This window comes from Salmo salar, chromosome ssa06 (genome assembly GCF_905237065.1).
Source record: "Salmo salar chromosome ssa06, Ssal_v3.1, whole genome shotgun sequence".
NCBI classification, from domain to species: Eukaryota; Metazoa; Chordata; class Actinopteri; order Salmoniformes; family Salmonidae; genus Salmo; species Salmo salar.
This window is the reverse complement of record NC_059447.1, coordinates 69,013,774-69,034,676: the sequence shown is the minus strand read 5'-3', so window position 1 is coordinate 69,034,676 and position 20,903 is coordinate 69,013,774. Positions and strand designations below refer to the sequence as shown.

General features: G+C 43.7%; 1 protein-coding gene across 5 annotated transcripts in view; it reads left to right on the top strand.

Moving 5' to 3' along the window:
* Positions 1 to 19,639, top strand: part of rps6kc1 (ribosomal protein S6 kinase polypeptide 1) — a 111,419-nt gene extending 91,780 nt beyond the window's left edge. For 2 of the 5 annotated variants that reach the window (XM_014205476.2, XM_045720932.1), the window contains exons 14-16: positions 2,899 to 2,981; positions 5,937 to 6,032; positions 7,725 to 9,817. In XM_014205476.2, coding sequence (XP_014060951.1) covers positions 2,899 to 2,981; positions 5,937 to 6,032; positions 7,725 to 7,826 — 281 coding nt within the window. In that variant the 3' untranslated portion in view covers positions 7,827 to 9,817. Of the gene's footprint in view, positions 1 to 2,898; positions 2,982 to 5,936; positions 6,033 to 7,724; positions 9,818 to 10,630; positions 11,177 to 15,937 lie in introns of those variants that run through there. The other 3 variants (XR_001329350.2, XR_001329349.2, XR_001329348.2) reach the window with 3 other exon arrangements.
* Positions 19,640 to 20,903: the final 1,264 nt, after the last annotated feature.

Genomic DNA, 20,903 nt, shown 5'->3' with positions numbered 1-20,903 from the left:
ACGCGCTCTGACTCCTGGGCCCTGGCCCAAGGGTTACCAGGCCCGCCTCTGGAGAGAGGAGCGGAGAGAGACACAAGGGGCCATCTGGTGCCCAGTGGAACGCACGCACGCACAAACACACAGACAAGAGCACTGACACACACACACATACACCACACACAAATGGCACATGCACCAGTGGCCCCCCCAGCCAACCTGCCTGTCACTCCGGCTGTGTGTCCCTGCTCCCCTAACCTCCTCTGTGGGAGAGAGAGCCAGGGGCCTGGAGAGCCCAGGGAGGAAGAGATGGTATAAGAGGGAGAGGGGGGGAGAGAGAGGGAGGTGGGGTTAGAGGAAGGACGCACGGCCGACACCACGTTCACCTTGACAGGGTCTTACAGTGTAAGGGGAACATGGAGGTTTGTCTTCAGTGGTAGAACAGAAAGACTAACGGAACGAGAGATACAGTATAGAGGTGGGAATTTAATGTTTATGGATTTGGCTTAGTTTTGCTTTTGCAATTCCAGAAGACCTGCCTGGAAAATAGCATTGAATTGAAAACAATAGAAGATAGAGAAGACAGGACGACAGCTCAGTGATGTTTAATACAAGGCAGCTAGAACTAACAGACAGGACGACAGACTAGTGATGTTTAATACAGGGCAGCTAGAACTAACAGACAGGACGACAGACTAGTGATGTTTAATACAGGGCAGCTGGAACTAACAGACAGGACGACAGACTAGTGATGTTTAATACAGGGCAGCTGGAACTAACAGACAGGACGACAGACTAGTGATGTTTAATACAGGGCAGCTGAAACTAACAGACAGGACGACAGACTAGTGATGTTTAATACAGGGCAGCTAGAACTAACAGACAGGACGACAGACTAGTGATGTTTAATACAAGGCAGCTGAAACTAACAGACAGGACGACAGACTAGTGATGTTTAATACAGGGCAGCTGGAACTAACAGACAGGACGACAGACTAGTGATGTTTAATACAGGGCAGCTGGAACTAACAGACAGGACGACAGACTAGTGATGTTTAATACAGGGCAGCTGGAACTAACAGACAGGACGACAGACTAGTGATGTTTAATACAAGGCAGCTGGAACTAACAGACAGGACGACAGACTAGTGATGTTTAATACAGGGCAGCTGAAACTAACAGACAGCACGACAGACTAGTGATGTTTAATACAGGGCAGCTGGAACTAACAGACAGGACGACAGACTAGTGATGTTTAATACAGGGCAGCTGGAACTAACAGACAGGACGACAGACTAGTGATGTTTAATACAGGGCAGCTGGAACTAACAGACAGGACGACAGACTAGTGATGTTTAATACAAGGCAGCTGGAACTAACAGACAGGACGACAGACTAGTGATGTTTAATACAAGGCAGCTGGAACTAACAGACAGGACGACAGACTTGTGATGTTTAATACAGGGCAGCTGGAACTAACAGACAGGACGACAGACTAGTGATGTTTAATACAGGGCAGCTGGAACTAACAGACAGGACGACAGACTAGTGATGTTTAATACAGGGCAGCTGGAACTAACAGACAGGACGACAGACTAGTGATGTTTAATACAGGGCAGCTGGAACTAACAGACAGGACGACAGACTAGTGATGTTTAATACAAGGCAGCTGGAACTAACAGACAGGACGACAGACTAGTGATGTTTAATACAGGGCAGCTGGAACTAACAGACAGGACGACAGACTAGTGATGTTTAATACAGGGCAGCTGGAACTAACAGACAGGACGACAGACTAGTGATGTTTAATACAAGGCAGCTGGAACTAACAGACAGGACGACAGACTAGTGATGTTTAATACAGGGCAGCTGGAACTAACAGACAGGACGACAGACTAGTGATGTTTAATACAGGGCAGCTGGAACTAACAGACAGGACGACAGACTAGTGATGTTTAATACAAGGCAGCTGGAACTAACAGACAGGACGACAGACTAGTGATGTTTAATACAGGGCAGCTGGAACTAACAGACAGGGACGACAGACTAGTGATGTTTAATACAAGGCAGCTGGAACTAACAGACAGGACGACAGACTAGTGATGTTTAATACAGGGCAGCTGGAACTAACAGACAGGACGACAGACTAGTGATGTTTAATACAGGGCAGCTGGAACTAACAGACAGGACGACAGACTAGTGATGTTTAATACAGGGCAGCTGGAACTAACAGACAGGACGACAGACTAGTGATGTTTAATACAGGGCAGCTGGAACTAACAGACAGGACGACAGACTAGTGATGTTTAATACAGGGCAGCTGGAACTAACAGACAGGACGACAGACTAGTGATGTTTAATACAAGGCAGCTAGAACTAACAGACAGGACGACAGACTAGTGATGTTTAATACAAGGCAGCTGGAACTAACATGAGGATGAAATGGAGGGAAATGTTGACGAAGGCTTTAAGTGGAAGTGTATTATCATGTATTGTGTCTCTGGACTGGAGAAGTGTGTGCATTTCTGAAGGAGTGTCTGTGGTTGGTACCGTGTTTGTGTGTGTGTGTGTGTGTGTGTGGGTTTCTGAGGGTGTGTGTGCGCTTTTCAATTTTGTGTGTGAGGTCAGGTCATGCAGATGGTGTGAAGTTGCAGCACAGACGGTTTCCTCAATTTGACTGCTTTTTTATTATGCAAATCACCCCTTTACGAGACACACACACACATTTGGCTCTTCACTGGTTTGTGTGTGTGTGTAATATGTTAATTAAATAAAATATTAAGTCGTTGTCATTTCATAGTGTTATTATGTGCTATTCTAATTTTGGGATAGTGAATTTAAAGGAATTGTGCTAATCACAAGTCAGACCTGATATTTTATCAGCTACATGTCATAGTATCACTTCTCTCTCCTTTGTTGTAGAGGTGGGCGGTATCAGCGAGGAGACGGCAGCGTGTGATTGGTGGAGTTTGGGAGCCATCTTGTTTGAGCTGCTCATAGGCAAGGTAAGAGGACAAATGGCATCAGTGTGTTAGATGTGTTAGGTGTGTGTGTGTGTGTGTGTGTGTGTGTGTGTGTGTGTGTGTGTGCGCACGGACGGGCAGTGAAGACATCTGTGTGGTGGTATATGTTGGCTCTCGCTGGCTATCGCTCTCGCTGTGCCAGGGTGGACATGTGACTCTATCTCTGTCAGGTGTGTGTGTGGAAGGTGTTTTGTGGTGTCTGTGTGTAGGTGTGTCTTGGCTCTTCCCTTCTCTCCCTGGCTGGCTAGCTGTGCCAGGGTGGATATATATGTGTGTGTGTGTGTGTGTATGTATGTATACATACATACATACATATATATATGCCTGTGTGTGTCTGTTGTTTGTGTGTGTGTGTGTTTGGAGGTGTCTGTGTAGTTGCGTCTTGGCTCCCGTCTCTCCCCCTGGTTCTCGGCTGGTGCCAGGGGCAGCGGTGTGACTTTCTCCCCCAGCCTGGGCTCCATCTGCTGGGGCAGGGGGTCACCTCTCCCTGGGCCCTCTCCTGGCTCTCTGTCCCTGGATCAGGGCTGGGATGGAAGAGAGAGCCAGCTCTCAGGACTCCTTGGGCTGAGCTGACTGACCTTAGATCAGTATAGAGGTGGGAGAACAGGGCAGATCTCTCGGTGATGTACTGCTGTGGCTGTTCCTGGGTCAGGGGTAGATGAGGACTGGTGAGGAGGGAGATATCACTGTCTTCTAGAACACAGACACACACTCGTGACAGGTGCAGAACACTCCTCAAACTTTTAATTGTCCTTAAATTTGAATAAATCCTAACTGACTGCCAGTGGCGTGGTTTCATCTGAACGATCTTTAGTTCCCATCACTAGATGAAACAGATGAAACAAACAGTAAGTTTGTTTTAACATTGTGAATACACTTACTGGCAGAATTTCAACAAACCCACTCTTTTGAGGATTTTAGTTGAGGTGTATCACACACACACACACACACACACACACACACACACACACACACACACACACACACACACACACACACAGGCGCTCTTGATCCTTGCACACACACACACACACACACACACACACACACACACACACACACACAGGAGCTCTTGATCCTTGCAGGGTAAGATTTTGCCCAGGGCGATCTTGACTGTTGCTGGGATCTGAGCCATATCTCCTGCAGCATGTGTTGGAAAGAGCAACCGATCTAACTGATGAACTAACAGGGTTTTTCCATGCTAATCTCACATACGCACGCACACACACAAATGACTGTATAAAACGGAGTTACAGTTCATATAAGGAAATCAGTCCATTGAAATAAATTCATTAGGCCCTAATCTATGGATTTCCCATGACTGGGAATACAGATATGCATCTGTTGGTAACAGATGCCTTAAAAAATATATTAAGGTAGGGGCTTAGATCAGAAAACCAGTCAGCCATTTGCCTAATGCTGCGCCACGCATCTACTGCAAATAGTTTTTTTATTGTGGCCTGTGGAACGTTGTCTCACTCCTCTTCAATGGCTGTGCGAAGGTGCTGGATATAGGCGGGAACTGGAACGCGCTGTAGTACACGTCGATCCAGAGCATCCCAAACATGCTCAATGGGTGACATGTCTGAATATGCAGGCCATGGAAGAACTGGGACATTTTTCAGTTTCCAGGAATTGTTTACAGATCCTTGTGACATGGGGCCATACATTATCATGCTGGAACATGAGGTGATGGTGGTGGATGAATGGCACGACAATGGGCCTCAGGATCTTGTCACGGTATCTCTGTGCATTCAAACTGCCATCAATAAAATGCAATTGTGTTCACTGTCCGTAGCTTATGCCTGCCCATACCATAACCCCACTGCCCTCATGGGGCACTATGTTCACATCAGCAAACCACTCACCCACATGACGCCATACACGGACGGGTCTGCGGTTGTGAGGCCGGTTGGACGTACTGCCAAATTCTCTTATTAAATTATCTGTCAACAGCTCTGGTGGACATTCCTGCAGTCATCATGCCAATTGCACGCTCCCTCAACTTCAGACATCTGTGGCATTGTTGTGTGACAAAATTGCACATTTTAGAGTTGCCTTTTATTTTCCCCAGCACAAGGTGCACCTGTGTAATGATCATGCTGTTTAATCAGTTTATTGATATGCCACACCTGTCAAGTGGATGGATTATGCTCACTAACAAGGATGTTAACAAATTTGTGCACATCATTTGAGAAATAAGCTTTTTGTGCTAATGGAACATTTCTGGGATCTTTTATTTCAGCTCATAAAACATGGGACCAGCACTTGTTGTGGTTATATTTTTGTTCAGTGTAGTTACTTGGCTTATGTTTTTCAACATTTGGGCTGCGTAAGTAAAATCTCAAGGGCTTGTTGAAACACAGTAATTATGACTACCTGTAGTGTAGGTGCACACACACCCAATTCCATTACCACCTGCCTGACTCTGTTTGCATAGAGCTCTTCCCTTTGTAACGCATGTTTATAGTGACTTCAACAGAATAACTGTCTGTCTGAGTTCCCCCTTCCATCTCTTCCACGAACCTCTCCCCATGTGAAAAACAACCTTTTCCATTAGGTCACAAGGAAGAGCAACAGCCCAGTGAAATCACACTGATATTATCTCTGCTATGATCAGTATTATTTCAGGTGTTTTCTCCCTCTCTCTTGTCTTCTGTTTATCCAGTCAGCTTTTCTCCTGTAGTGGCCTCCGCAGGCTGGGGGTCTGTCTCTGTTTGCCTCTGTGGCAGCTTCACACAGACAGTAGCCGAAACTTGAACAGCTTTTGTAGTGACGGAAACAGATAAATAAACTGGGGTTTGTCTGATGTGTATCTGAGACCATGGAGGTTGATCCAGGCTGGATAACATTTCGCCGTCTGAATGACACCGAGCTAGAATAATATGATGGAACCGGTTTTTGATGTGCATAATGTGCGTTTCTCTTCCTCCCCAGTCTCTGCTGCAGTGCCACCCAGCTGGTATCAGTCGCCACACGGCCCTCAACGTCCCTGAGTTTGTATCTGAGGAGGCCATGTCGCTACTGGTGGAGGTCAGTACTCTTCTGTTCTATAATACACATTGTGGCTGCTGCTCCTCCTGTTGACTACTCATCTCTTCTATTCTCCTCTGTACTGATGAGTACTTCATGAACTAAAGTAAACACAGGCACTGTGTATAAATACATCCTATATTTAACGTAGCTCGCACTAGGCTAAAGTTCCCTTGCTAATTCCTCATTCCAATGTTTAATATAAACTGGGTAGCATTCATACTGCTCCTGTCTATCTATCTAATACAGCGTGTGTGATGCGTTATAATAAAAAGTCACAATTGGTACCCCGTAAGTGAGAAGACACCATCTAATGACAGTCAGACTGACATTTTGATTGGCTCATGCCCGGGTTTAATAATGGATTACTACGGAATGTCCTATGGTGTGATGATAGTCATGGAGAACAGCCATTACACACATTTTAAAACTGTTGTCTTTATGTCACAAATACATTATCTAATGGAATGCATAGATGCTATAATGAGTGAGCTAATGAATACATGGCAGATGTGGGAGTGGAAAATATTTTTAGTATCTCGTATTGTTCTGGCAATTCTCACATAGAAACTTCATTGGGAGGAAGGATGACTGAAATGCTTCTTACTAAATGTTTTTATGAAATGCTTTTCATGCGTTTTATTTTTTTGAATATCATGACGACAGTGGCCATTTTAGGCCCTTTTCAGACCTATACATACCTCCTGTAAAACCCTATGATCCGTGAACCGTACATGATACAGACAACATCTTGGAGTATAATGACTGGAGTATAATGACTCCAAGATGTTGTCTGTATCATGTACGGTTCATTTTCAGGTCTGAAAATGGCCACTTTCATCATTATAAAAAAAAGTATATATATATAAAAAAAAATATATATATATATATATATATATATATATATATATATATATATAGAGAGAGAGAGAGAGAGAGAGAGAGAGAGAGAGAGAGAGAGAGAGAGAGAGAGAGAGAGAGAGAGAGAGAGAGAGAGAGAGAGAGAGAGAGAGAGAGAGAGAGAGAGAGAGAGAGAGAGAGAGAGAGAGAGAGAGAGAGAGAGAGAGAGAGAGAGAGAGAGAGAGAGAGAGAGAGAGAGAGAGAGAGAGAGAGAGAGAGAGAGAGAGAGAGAGAGAGAGAGAGAGAGAGAGAGAGAGAGAGAGAGAGAGAGAGAGAGAGAGAGAGAGAGAGATTTCCTGATCTAAAACAGGTCATACAACGTGCACACATAATATACATCTGGGTGATTCCACACCAGCATGAACAGAAAACATTTTTGGTATCTTAGATTGTTCTGGAAAAACTCACAGAAACTTGTTTGACATGCTTTTTACATTTCTATATATGCAATAAACTATATATATATAGAAGTGTGTGTATATATATATATAGTTTATTGCATATATAGAAATGTGTGTATATAGAAATGTAAAAAGCATGTCAAACAAGTTTCTGTGAGTTTTTCCAGAACAATCTAAGATACCAAAAATGTTTTCTGTTCATGCTGGTGTGGAATCACCCAGATGTATATTATGTGTGCACGTTATATGACCTGTTTTAGATCAGGAAAGCTCTCTTCACTGATTTTCACTTTGCTTAGTTTGCTATGCAATCAGTGAGATATCAGCGAAATAGTTAGTCCTCCACCGCTTGAGTGTTAATAGTGTTTGTTTTTATATTTTGTGGGTGTAGCTTCTCCAGTTCAACCCCATAGAGAGGCTGGGGGCTGGGGTGGCAGGAGCAGAGGACATCAAATCACATCCCTTCTTTGGCCGAGTGGACTGGCCCAAATAAGCCCAGTGCATTGTGGGACGGTGGAGGTCAGAAATGAATGCTGTGGGCGGATCGAGCTGCTGACAGGGTGGGCACACACACACACACACACACACACACACACACACACACCTACACCCAGACATGGCCAGTGTCAACAAGTGAACTCTTGTTGGGGAGTTGGTCACATCGTCTACACACCTACCTTTACATGTTACTCTCACTGACGTTCTCTTTTTCCTCATGTTGAGCAGCTTAGACTGTTGAGGCATGATGCATGTGGTGCAATAAACTAACTAGTGCTTTTATGGAAGGGTGGTTCACAAAGTCAATGAAACTTTTTCTTATTTCAGCAAGACAACCAACGGTCTTCTGACATTTCACAGTCCATGTACGTTCCCCTGTATTGATAGGTTGCATACTGTTTTCTCCGACCTAAAATTGTAGATGCCCTCCTCTTGGCCGCAGAGCCAAAATGTTGCTGTTTTAAAGCTTAATATCCTGCAATTCTACACTTTTGCCATGGGGCAGACCGAAAATGTTACTGTTTTAAAGCTAATTTCCTGCAATTCTATACTTTTACTACAATTCTACACATAATTCAACACATTTTGCCGTGGGGCGGTGAGAACATTTTTGACTTTTAAAGCTAGTTTCCTGCAATTCTACACATTTTGTCATAGCATAAGAACACAGGCATAAGCCATTTGAGTGACTCAAACATAACATCTATGGGGCCCCATGCCATTTTTTGACTTTTAGATTCTCCCGGACTGTCTAGTTTTTGTTTTGGTGATTGTTAGTTCTCAAAGATGATCTTATTTTAAAATATATAGCTCTTAGCTTTTCTACCTACTTTTATATCTGGTTTTAGTCGTTTCCGTTTACACTGAAAACATTTTATCCTGAAAGTTATTTGAATTTTTGCATATGAAAAAAAACTACATATTTTTGGGAGTGTTGACAACGATTGGCCACTGCTAAATGAATATAGGGGAAACACTGGCATTGTACACGGGAGATGCATTGTATAACAGTTGCCATGGTTGAACAATGGTTGAATGAAGGGTGAATATTGGTTGGATTATGGTTGAGTAATGTTTTTGTAGGGTTGTCTGAATGGTATAGTCGAAGGTGCGTTCATTTTTTTTACCCAGAGAAACCCACTACTGTACATCAGTGTTTTTATGTGCATTTGATAATATATTATATCATATTTAATGAAAAGACAACTATTATAGATTCAATAATTGATGTTCATGCATTGATCTCGTCATGTCCATTGTCATGTAGCCTAAAACTCCCCATCTGTGTGTTGTCAAGGTAACTTGTAATGTCATTTATATTCATCTGTCTCACACCCAATCCTAATTCTCATTGGTGTCCACTTCTACTCTGACCAATTCCTACTACTTTCAATCACTCACTGCCTCTACACATTTTTTTTTTACAATGAATGTAGAGCTCCCATCGGATGACCTGACAGACTCCGCCTATTACAAGTCCCACTGTATGCTGCCTACCTTGTTAAAATGGCAGAACACTGTCACCCCCAATGTAACTCCTGCGCATCACATACTGCCTCCTGCGCATCCCATCACATACTGCCTGTAACTAACCACAGATCTAGGATCAGCTTACACTAACCCAATATAACCATAAACTACTCAGAGGAAAAACTGACTATAGACCAGTACTTGGACACCTTGATGATTTGAAAATCCCTATTCAAACCTGATTGATTCCTCTATTTTGTTCTGGCTCTCTGGTTAATTGATTGACTAACGGCATGGCATGGACCTAGCAGTTAGCCGTACACTTAGTCACTATCCATGTCCTACAATAACCTATTCTCTGAGATGCCAAACACTACCAGTGAGAGATGTATGTATGCCTACAATAGTTGGTTTTGTATGTTTCTTACTGTATCTAGCTATTCTCACTTACACATGTTTTATGTATTAGTCTGTCTTCTCTGGAATACAACTTAATAAACACACATCTGGATCATCTATCAGTGGTGGGGATCTGCTTCTTAGGCCTGTATGTGTGGATTTCACTGGGTGTGGTTTTAGTCAGTGGTTTATCATCTGCCATTTGTACTCAGTTCATGGTGGATCTGCCGGGTGTGTGTTTCTGGGGATACAGTCCCTCCCTCTGATCAGTAGGAGTGATGACACTCCTAAAGAGCTGCTGTCAGTCCTGCTGAGTATCACCCTGACCCTGATAGAAGCCAACACACACACACACACACACACACACAAGTAAGGAGTTTTTAGAATTGCCAGTGTATCAGGTTCAGTGACCCTAGTTCCTGGCTGTGCCTTAGTAAGAACTGATTATGGGCTGATTGCTGGTTAATATCAAGACCTGACTCATTAGTTACACACAGGGTGAGAGGTTCGCTCCACCGCACTGACGTGTGTGTGTGTGTGTGTGTGTGTGTGTGTGTGTGTGTGTGTGTGTGTGTGTGTGTGTGTGTGTGACTGTAAAGGAATTATCCACTGCTTACAAAAGTCTCAGACTAAAGTCCCTTTTCCAGTTGGGACACAATCCACCAAGTGTATCAAGCCTTTCCAGGTTTGATGTCTTCAAAGGAGGGAAATGATGTTCCTTACAGTGCTTACTACATGTCTCACCTTATGGACCTTATTGCTATCATATAGTGTTTTCATGTTGTACAGCATAGTTTGTTGAACTGTCCTGCCCTTGGAACATTCTAGAATCCTCTCAAAGCCGCCTTGCCCTGGGAACAATGGCTCCTCACACACAAAGGACCCTAATGCCTGTGTGTGTGTGTGTGTGTGCGTGTGTGCGTGCCACAGGGAAGGACTCATCTAGTCAGGGGCTAGATTAAGAGGACATGCCAAGGTCCTCCCATGATGCAACAGAATGCTATCAGCTCAAGCCTCAGAGCGGAGCGCCACCAAGACCTGCAGGGAGGAGATCAACCTCTGATCCCCAGCAACTTACTGTTCCACTCATCCCTCTCTTCCTCTCTCTTTGTCTTTCTCTCCCTCACTCTCTGGCATCCACTGTTCTTCTGTCCTACACCCTGGCATCCTCTTCTTTTTGTATGTAACTCCCTTCTGGTGTCCTCTCTCTCTCTCTCTCTCCCATACATGCATGCATGCAGCCAATTGGCTTTGCCCTCTGCGTCATACTGCTGGTGGTCAGGTTTTGTTTTTGTCTTTGGTGGTTTGACTTTCCTCCACAAAGCACAGGAGGACTCCAAATAGCCCAGGGTGGGACACACAGCTGAAGAGTTCTGCCGCTTACGATCCCCGGGCATCTTCTCCAGCTTCTGTCAGAGCCATGATGTTATAATGAAGAGACGCAAAGCTTTTAGTAATAATAAAAAAAAAATTGAATTTAACTTGTGTAGCGCTATTCATTATTATTCAAAAGAATCTCAAAGCACATTAAAAGCAGACAGACAACACACCTGCCTTTCTGACGGTCACCTCCTCCAAAGGTCACCCCTCCGTAGGTACTGGTGCTCCATTGATGAACATTTGGTGATGCTACAGCTGCTGAAAAGTGCACACAAAGTACCCCCATCACCCCATGTCCCTCCACCCCATCACACTCACACCGACTTCCACCTCTTGGGATATATGCTACATGGTCAGAGTAGTGATATGAGGAAGGATGCGGGGGCTCTACAGGACTACAGTATAATAGAAAGGGTTGAGGTTAGGCACCAAGTGTATAGTAGCAGTTGTTCCACTGTCTCATTCCCCTGTTTCACTATAACAATGACAGGACAGGGTCAAGACTGCAGTATTTGGCCCAATCACAGATCTAGGATCAGATAACATGACCTTGATCTTAACTGTTAACTGCACTTCAGGGTAGCATCTTACATTGTGACCCTGTGACAGTTCCTTAGCCTCGCGGTGTAGATCACTAGTTGCTCACGGAGACAATTTCACAAGGTCAAAGGGAGTTCAGCGTAAACATTACAGGTTGTCCGGGTCATCGTTGTTAGCAATTGTAGGAATGTTGGGTGTGGAATACTTTATAGATATACAGTATTTGACCTCTGTGATACTTATACAGGCCACACTTCGTAACCCGAAAGATAAATCACACTATTGGTTATTGCATGAGCAATGACACAATTGAATACAGTTTTTTTTCTCAAAATGATTGTATTCTACTTTACATGCCTGCATAGGCCAATTAAAACACACCTTGCAGGGCTACGCTTTTTTTTCAGTTTGTGCATGAGCGAGAGAACAAGAGACTAACCCTAGGAGATATATCTGCTCTCTTCAAGCTGAGTTACACCAGGGTATTCTCTGTGAAACGTCCTCTAACTACTCCAGGTAGACGGGGCGGTTATTTTCTCCCTGAGCGCTGGTTATTCTACCTCACCTTCTGTGTCACATTGAATATGCAGACGGAGGACTTTTATATAATACTATATCCATCCGTGAGTCATATGGACTGAGTCAGATGTTAAGGAAGTCTCAACTGGCTCCCAAAACACGTGTCACAAGTAATCTCTCCCCCTGGACCTGAGGTGTCTCCTTTTGTTGTTGTGGCAGTGTGTGTGATGAGTGTGGAGCACTCTCTGGTGTGTTTAGGCATGCCGTTAGCGTCCCAGTAACATAGCATTAGCTTCCCGGTCAACTCAGTGGCCCGGCGCTGTCTCAACAGCTTGCTCACGCTCCGATACACACACCTTCTGTGGTTCTGCAGCACCGCTCATTAGTCCTCCTCTCCTCCTTTATCTCCTCTCTCTCTTTCTGCCTCTCTCCTTTCTGCTCTCGCTCCAGGCCAGGGCTGAGGAGGCCGCAGCAGGGGCCCGTGTTAGCACTTCCTCCCCCCTCTCTGTGTCATTGTCGCCGGGCACGGCTCAGAGGCACGGGTCCTTGACTTCCAGAGACAGCCAGAACGAGAGGGAGAAAAAGGGAGGGAGACAGAGTGCCATCAGATCACTTTCCCCTCCGTGTCTTGGGCTGTTGCGGGTGCCGCAGGCTTCCTGGAGGGGAATGTGACGCCTGTTAAGGAGCTGCATTCCCAGGAAGGCGGGCTGGGAGCGACACAGCGCTAATCTGTGATTCTCCGAGGGGAACTCTTCCTGGCGCCGAGACGCATTCTGTCACTGCACCGCCAGGGCCCCAGACCACATCGAGGAGGAGAGGAGAGGGGGAAGAAAAGGAGATAGGGTAGTTAAGCTGATGGCATCTCTCACATACAATGGCGATGGAAGGGGGGATAGAGGAGGGAGATAAGTGGGGGAGATGAGGGAGGTTATAAAGGAAGGCAGGTGACATCTTTCACATTCTGTGCATGGGGAGAGAGCGGGAGGTTAGAGAGGAGGGAGGAGATGAGGGTGTCTGGTGGGTGGGGAAGGAGGTGAGGGAGGAGATGAGGGTGTCTGGTGGGTGGGGAAGGAGGTTAGGAGAGAGAGGCAGAGGTTAGAGGCTGGTAGGCGTGAGAAAGGTGGAACCTGGGGGAGTTGGGGGGGCTGAGCGGAGAGGGCAAGAGTGGGTTGGTGGGGGTGAGTTGCGTCTGTGGGCAGGAGGTGGGGGTTAGAGGACAGTCGTAAGGGGGTTCTTGAGGGAACACGGCGGTTCCTTGGTGCCCTGACACCTTATGGCATGGCCTGGAGGGAAACAGATGCTGCCAGCCTTGAGTAGGGCACAGATGAGACCGTTTAGAATGGGAGGACGTGCCTTGTCTTACCAAGGAAGGAGAGAGAGTGTGTGTGATTATAATGCCCTTCAAAAGAAACATGGCTAAAACAAACCACAGTGACATACAGTAGGATTTTTGATGAGGAAATAATCATTTCCCAATATGTACATCTGTTAGCACGTTTTAGAGCATGATGTTGCAAAAGATTGAAGATGTGAGCTTGAGAGAATGAGTCACAAAGGTTATTTAGGTAATAATGAGCCACAGTTCAGAATGTGAAATGTGATCCCTGCGTTACTTAAGTAGTTTAGGACTGTAGGTTCCAAGCCCACATGCCCACTGTCACTCTCAAACGCTGCTGTATATTACCGAAGCTGCTCTAAGTATTTCTCTGTGTAAGTAATACATCCCCTAGTTACCTTCCTCTTCCGAGCCTGAGTGAGTAGCTGAGGAGGTGTGTGTGTGTGTGTGTGTGTGTGCGCACACGCTTGTGTGAATTGTGTCTCACATTAGCCTTTTTCCATTAAAGCAATTTCACCGCCCATTGTATTCCTGAAGAGGACCTGGGAAGTCACTAATGGTGTCTCACACACACACACACGCAGACACAGACACACACACCTCTCACGGCGTGCTATCATCACCTGTCACCTGATTGCTGTGTAAAACACACACATTAGCATTGAATGAGACACATTATCACTCCTGATTATGTGACGCTAAGAGGTTTCATACAAAAAAGACCTCACACCTTCCCTCAACAATGCCTGGCGTTACTGAGATAAATGCATGTTTCAGAAAAGCTCTGGCACTCCAGAAGCCTGGAGACTGTGGTAATGGTTTTAATGGGCTCTTGTTATTCACATTCATTAGAGGCAATTTTATTATCAACGCTAATATAAATATTGATGTTTACATACCATTGTACATGTCACTATTTAAATAATTCCTGTAAAATAAAACAAAGAATGTAATGCATTGCTATTATATATGTACAGGACCAGTCAAAAGTTTGGACACACCTACTCATTTTCTTTATTTTTACTATTTTCTACATTATAGAATAATAGTGAAGACATCAGAACTATGAAATAACACATATGGAATCATGTTGTAACCAAAAAAGTGTTAAACAAATCAAAATATATTTTATATTTGAGATTTTTCAAATTAGCCACCCTTTGCCTTGATGATCGATAAAAAAAATGTTTTTTTAAATAAATGACAGCTTTGCACACTCTTGGCATTCTTTCAACCAGCTTCACCTGGAATACTTTTCCAATAGTCTTGAAGGAGTTCCATATATTGAGAACTTGTTGGCTGCTTTTCCTTCACTTTCCGGTCCAACTCATCCCAAATTATCTCAATTGGGTTGAGGTCGGGTGATTGTGGAGGCCAGGTCATCTGATGCAGCACTCCATCACTCTCCTTCTTGGTCAAATAGCCCTTACACAGCCTGGAGGTGTGTTGGGTCATTGTCCTGTTGAAAAACAAATGATAGTCCCACTAAGCGCAAACCAGATGGGATGGCGTATCGCTGCAGAATGCTGTGGTAGCCATGCTGGTTAAGTGTGCCTTGAATTCTAAATAAATCACTGACAGTGTCACCAGCAAAGCACCATCACACCACCTCCTGCATGCTTCACGGTGGGAACCACACATGCAGATCATACGTTCACCTACTCTGCGTCTCACAAAGACACTGCGGTTTCTCTTTGCTTATTTGAGCTGTTCTTGCCATAATATGGACTTAGCCCTATTTGGTAAAAGACCATCTTCTGTATACCACCCCTACCTTGTAACAACACAACTGATTGGCTCAAATGCATTGTCTTTTAACAAGGCACACCTGTTAATTGAAATGCATTCCAGGTGACTACCTCAAGAAGCTAGTTGAGAGAATGCCAAGAGTGTGCAAAGCTGTCATCAAGGCAAAGGGTGGCTAATTTTAAGAATCTCAAATATAAAATATATTTTGATTTGTTGAACACTTTGTTGGTTACTACATGATTCAATATGTGTTATTTCATAGTTTTGAAGTCTTCACTATTATTCTACAATGTAGAAATTTGTAACAATAAAGAAAAACCCTTGAATGAGTAGGTGTGTCCAAACATTTAACTGGTACTGTATATGTATGGCTTAATAAGGCGTAAGGAAGAACCTAATATAGACAGACACACACACACCAGTCAGAATGACAGAGGTGACAGCGGGAGGTTGTGCAGGTGGTCTGCTCTTCCCCGTCTTGATGAGAAACAGGAAGTGTCGGACATGTAAGCCGGACACGCTGGACACATGCTGGGGTCAGAGGTCGATGTCCTCTCCTCTCTGCCATGTTGTCTTAAGTCCTGCCTTCCTAATGAGGTCCAGTTACATCCGCCATTCCTCGGTCGTTAAAGGGGTGGTGGGGGGACAGGAGGGAAGAGGCTGTCATTGAATCATTTTTTTATCTTTTTCCTTTTTGTGTGCCCCTTCATCAGATAGAGGAGATCAGACCAGGGGGGGCTCCTTCCTCCTGCGGCTCAGCAGGGTCACTGGGCGGTGGGGCTGGAGGGGTCCAGGTGGTGGGCTGAGGCTGGAGGATCATCCTGAGGCACAGACAGAACTGGAACATGGAAGAGCTCCTCTGCTGATATTCCGAGTCACAGGAAATTATTGAATGTAGTTTAATGGCAAAATAGCCTCAGCACGTTGATTGTCGCACGGTGCCTATCATAAGTATTGGATTTCTTCACATTGTGTTGTGTAACAAAGTGGGATTCAAATGGATTTAATTGTCTTTTTTTTTTAACGATCGGCACAAAATACACTATTTACTCTGTAATACTCTAATGTCAAAGATGAATGAAAAACACCAATTTACCTTGATAAGTATTAACCCCCCTGAGTCAATTCATGCTAGAAATACTTTTGGCCGCGTTTACAGCAGTGAGTCTTCTTGGGTAAATTACTTTAGTGCCTTGTTGCATACATGATGCATGTTTTGGAATATTCTGTATATTTGTAGTCTTCTTTTCAATCTGTCATTTAGGTCATTATTGTGGAGTCACTACGATGTTGTTGATCCATCCTCAGTTCTCTCCCATCACAGTCATTGAACTTTCTTGCTGTTTTAAAATCACCAATGGCCTCATGGTGACATCCCTGAGCAGTTTCCTTCCTGTCCTGCAGCTCAGTTCAGAAGGACGACTGTATCTTTGATGTGTCTGGGTGGTTTAATACATCATCCACAGCATAATTATTAACTTGACTATGCTTAAAGAAATATTCACTGTCTGATTTGTTATAATTACCCATCTACCAATCATTGCACTTCTTGGTCTTTGTAGTTGAATCTGTGCTTTAAATTCAATACTTGACTGAGGGACCTTACAAATGTTGTATGTATGGGGGGCAGAGGAAGGGGTAGTCAAAAATCACCCCTATTATTTCACACAGTGAGCCATGTCAGTTATGGGATTTTTTTAAATCACAATTTTACTCCTGAAATGATTTAGGCTTGCCTACACATTGGGGGTGAATATTTATGCAACGACTTCATTTTTGTTATTTCATGTATATTAATTTGTAAAAATGTGTAGAATTTTCTGTTCACTTTGACATTATGGAGTATTCTTTGTAGATAAATGACAAAAAAAAATTATAATAAACTATTTCAATCCCACTTTGAATTGCAGCAAAACGTGAAAAAATCTAAGGGGGTGAATATTTATGATGCCTACTGTATATTGGAACAGCTCATTCCTGCTACACTATAAATACCTAATAGCAAGAAAGTGAGAGAGAAAAGCAGAGTACATACATTCACTGGACAGTTTATTAGGTACACCCATCTAATACGAGGTTGGACCCCTCTTTGCCACCAGAACAGCCTGAACAACGTCGGAAACGTTCCACAGGGATGTTGGTCCATGCTTACACGATGGCATATCGCAGTTGCTGCAGATTGGACGGCTGTACCTCAATTGTCCAGTGTTGGTGATCGCGTGCCCACTGGAGCCGCTTCTTCTATCCTTTTTAGCTGAAAAGAGTGGAACCCGGTGTGGTCGCCTGCTGCGATTGCCCATCCGTGACAATGTTCGAGTGGTGCGCTCCGAGATGCCGTTCTTCACGCTGAGCCATTATTTGTCTATTTATGGCCCCCATGTTAGCTTGCATGATTCTTGCTGTTCTCCTTTGACCTCTCATCAACATGCTGTTTTCGCCCACAGGACTGCCGTTGACTGGAGGTTTTTTGTTTGTCGTACCATTCTCTGTAAACCCAAGACACTGTTGTGTGTGTGAAAAGCCCAGAAGGCTGGCCATTTCTTAAATACTGAATCCGGCGAGTCTGGCATCGACGATCATACCACGCTCAAAGTCGCTTAGGTCACTTGTTTTACCCATTCCAACATTCAATCGAACAGTACATGAATGCCTCGATGCCTGTCTGCCTGCTTTACATAGCAAGCCATGGCTCGTGACTCATTGTTTGTAGGAGCGATCTATTTTCGTGAATGGGGTGGTGTACCTAATGAACTGTAGCCTTCAAAGAGAAAGAAACAGGAGAGAGAGAGAGGCAGGCAGAGAGGAAGAGAGAGGGAGAGTACTGGAACTCCTTGGATGTTAATGGTTTTGCTTCCACACCTGTCACCCTGCACACATGCATACAGAGGTCTTTGATAATTACATAATCGTCCGGGAGTACAGAACCATGGAAATGGACATGATGAGTTGTGTTCCGATCTGTGGGTCTCCTCCATCTATTTCCATTATTGTAATGTACTGCTGCTGATGACCTGTACTCACACAATTAGCAGCTACTGAGAGGACTGCCCTCGGAAAGAGACCTGCACTGACACACACCTTCTGGGAATGTGTGGACGTTTTCATTTGTCTTTTTCTTTATATATATTTTTTGCATTTTATTTACCTAGAATTTACTCTAAATGTAAATCTATGGTTTGGGAGTAGGCCTAGTTGGTAGGAGGGAAGAGGTGCATACTGTAAATGTGTAACCCACAAGGTACCATGGTTTCTTGAGATGTGTGTAGTGTAGGCTGTGGGCTCCACCCTGGTCACTCCCTAGCCATGCCCATAAGCACTTCCTGGTTTGCCAGGAAGGGGGAAGCCATCTTGATTGAATGTGTGATCAGAAATGTTTGTAACTACAGTAGAAACATTTTTATAGTTTAAAAGACTAGTTTCTCAATTCCATACAAAGGATAACATTCTCAAATACTTTTTTAAAGAGCGGCTGAACTCACCGATTCCGCATATGTTTTTCTGCTGCTCATTAAGAAAAACAAGATTTATGGTTATTGTATTTTTTTGTCTCTTGAGGCACGATAGCAATAACATATCGACTACTGTCTTCTCAAAATAGTCTGAATTAATCTAACATAAATCAAGATATATGTTATTAATTTTGACTGTTTGGTGCAGTATTTCTCAAGTAAAAAAATGTGCATGAAAAACTATTCTATTTCCAGGGTGTCTGTCTGACAGTGTTTCATAGTGAATCGTGTTACAAAACAGGTCGCGGTGGAACACAAGATGCTCGCGAATGGGTTTAAAATTTTGTAACATGATTGTTAGAATGCAAGTGCGCATCGTCTTGATTTTACTTACATTTTTGCCAAGAACAGTGGCGGATTCTGGCTGTTATGATTCGATAGAGCGCAATCACCACAGTTGGTTCTCCATGCATGACAATTCTCCCTAGGCATTACCATCCCGTGTTAGTGGGCAAGTGGGCATGATTGTAATCCAAACTCAACCCTCATGTAAATCGTGACGACCTGAGTTAGACAAATCTCACGAAACTCAGTTTTGGAATATACTGACTTTATGACACAAATTATCCTACTTACACTTTTGTTTGTCATTTTTGGCTCTGGAGTAAATGTTTCTGACTAATATCGATGCCACACAGGCTGTTTTCAACCAGAGAAGTAATTTTTTTGCGTTCAGTTGCCCTTAAGGCATATTGTATTGATTATCATGTGAAGTTTCCTCTGTGGACTACTGCTTCTAAAGACCAAAGTTTGGAATGCTATTTCCAAGGTCTACTGATGTTGGGCTTTTCTTCTGTGGACTACTTTCCTTTGAATATTATACTGAACTGCACAACTGATCTGATTTCATTTCTTGCAGCAGGGACGGAATTTAATTAAACATTTTCTTTCATTGATGCACAGCAACATTGTTGCTCAACTGAAATAGAGACTTGATTTTGCATTTCCATTTGTGATTAAGAGACTGAGAGTTCTCTGAGAGTTCGAGATTTGTGGGTTGATTCTGTATGCCAGCTGATTCATTTGTAAATACACATCATTCTTCACATGACATTCGTGCCCTCAATAGTTTTTCTATTATTGGCGTTGAGTTTAGTGCCGACTGACCGTTGTAGATATTTACAGCAAATGATAAGGCTTGAATCCATCTCTTTCCCTTTTTTATTCTCTTCAATGGCTCTCATCTTCTGAATCTCTTCTCTCTGTGAATATGTTTCCTTCCTCTCTTTCTCTTTCTCCCCCTCCTTCTCTGCGTCTGTGATCTTTGGAGAATAGGTTGTTGATTCTGGTCTGGGCCTTGGCTCCTGCTCTCTGGTCTTGGCCACACTTCGATCAGCCTCTGATTGGATCAGGGCTTTTGTGATGGCTGATGGGACAGATTTAAGCCAAGTGGCACACACTGAGCGTGCTCAGTAGCGGGCAGATGGACGCCGAGTGAAAGAGCTGTGATTTCTCATTGTGTCTCTGCGTCTTTAGGGGTGCGTCTCGTACCCCCAAAGCAGATCCAACGTCCAAAAGCACTATTCACAAATCAGTGGTGAGCGCTTTCCCAGTCCAAAGAAACGCCTCTCCAAGATCCTGTCCCTAAGTGTAACCAGGACTGGACCATGAGGAGTTTAGAGTGGAATGTAGAGGACAACACATACCTGCTCACAGGTATTAATGTCTGGGCTATAGGGATGGGCTCAATTTAAGAAAATAATTCAAATCCTCATAAATTATAATAATAATATTACTGTAATATAAGTGCAAGGATAAAAAAATATATGTAATGTCCCTAAAGCATGAACGGATTAAATTGTTAACCTTAACCCTAGTGTAATAGCTCTTTTGTTAACCTTAACCCTAGTGTAATAGCTCTTTTGTTAACCTGTTGAGGACAGACGTTCCGCTAGCGGAACCCCGTTCCGCCTGCGGAACCCCTAGCCAACAGCCAATGGCATCGCACGGCGCGAAATACAAAACAAAATTCCATTTTTCAAACAATCAACTATTTTACACCATTTTAAAGATAAGACTCTCGTTAATCTAACCACATTGTCCGATTTCAAAAAGGCTTTACAGCGAAAGCAAAACATTAGATTATGTTAGGAGAGTACATAGACACAAATAATCACACAGCCATTTTCCAAGCAAGCATATATGTCACATAAACCCAAACCACAGCTAA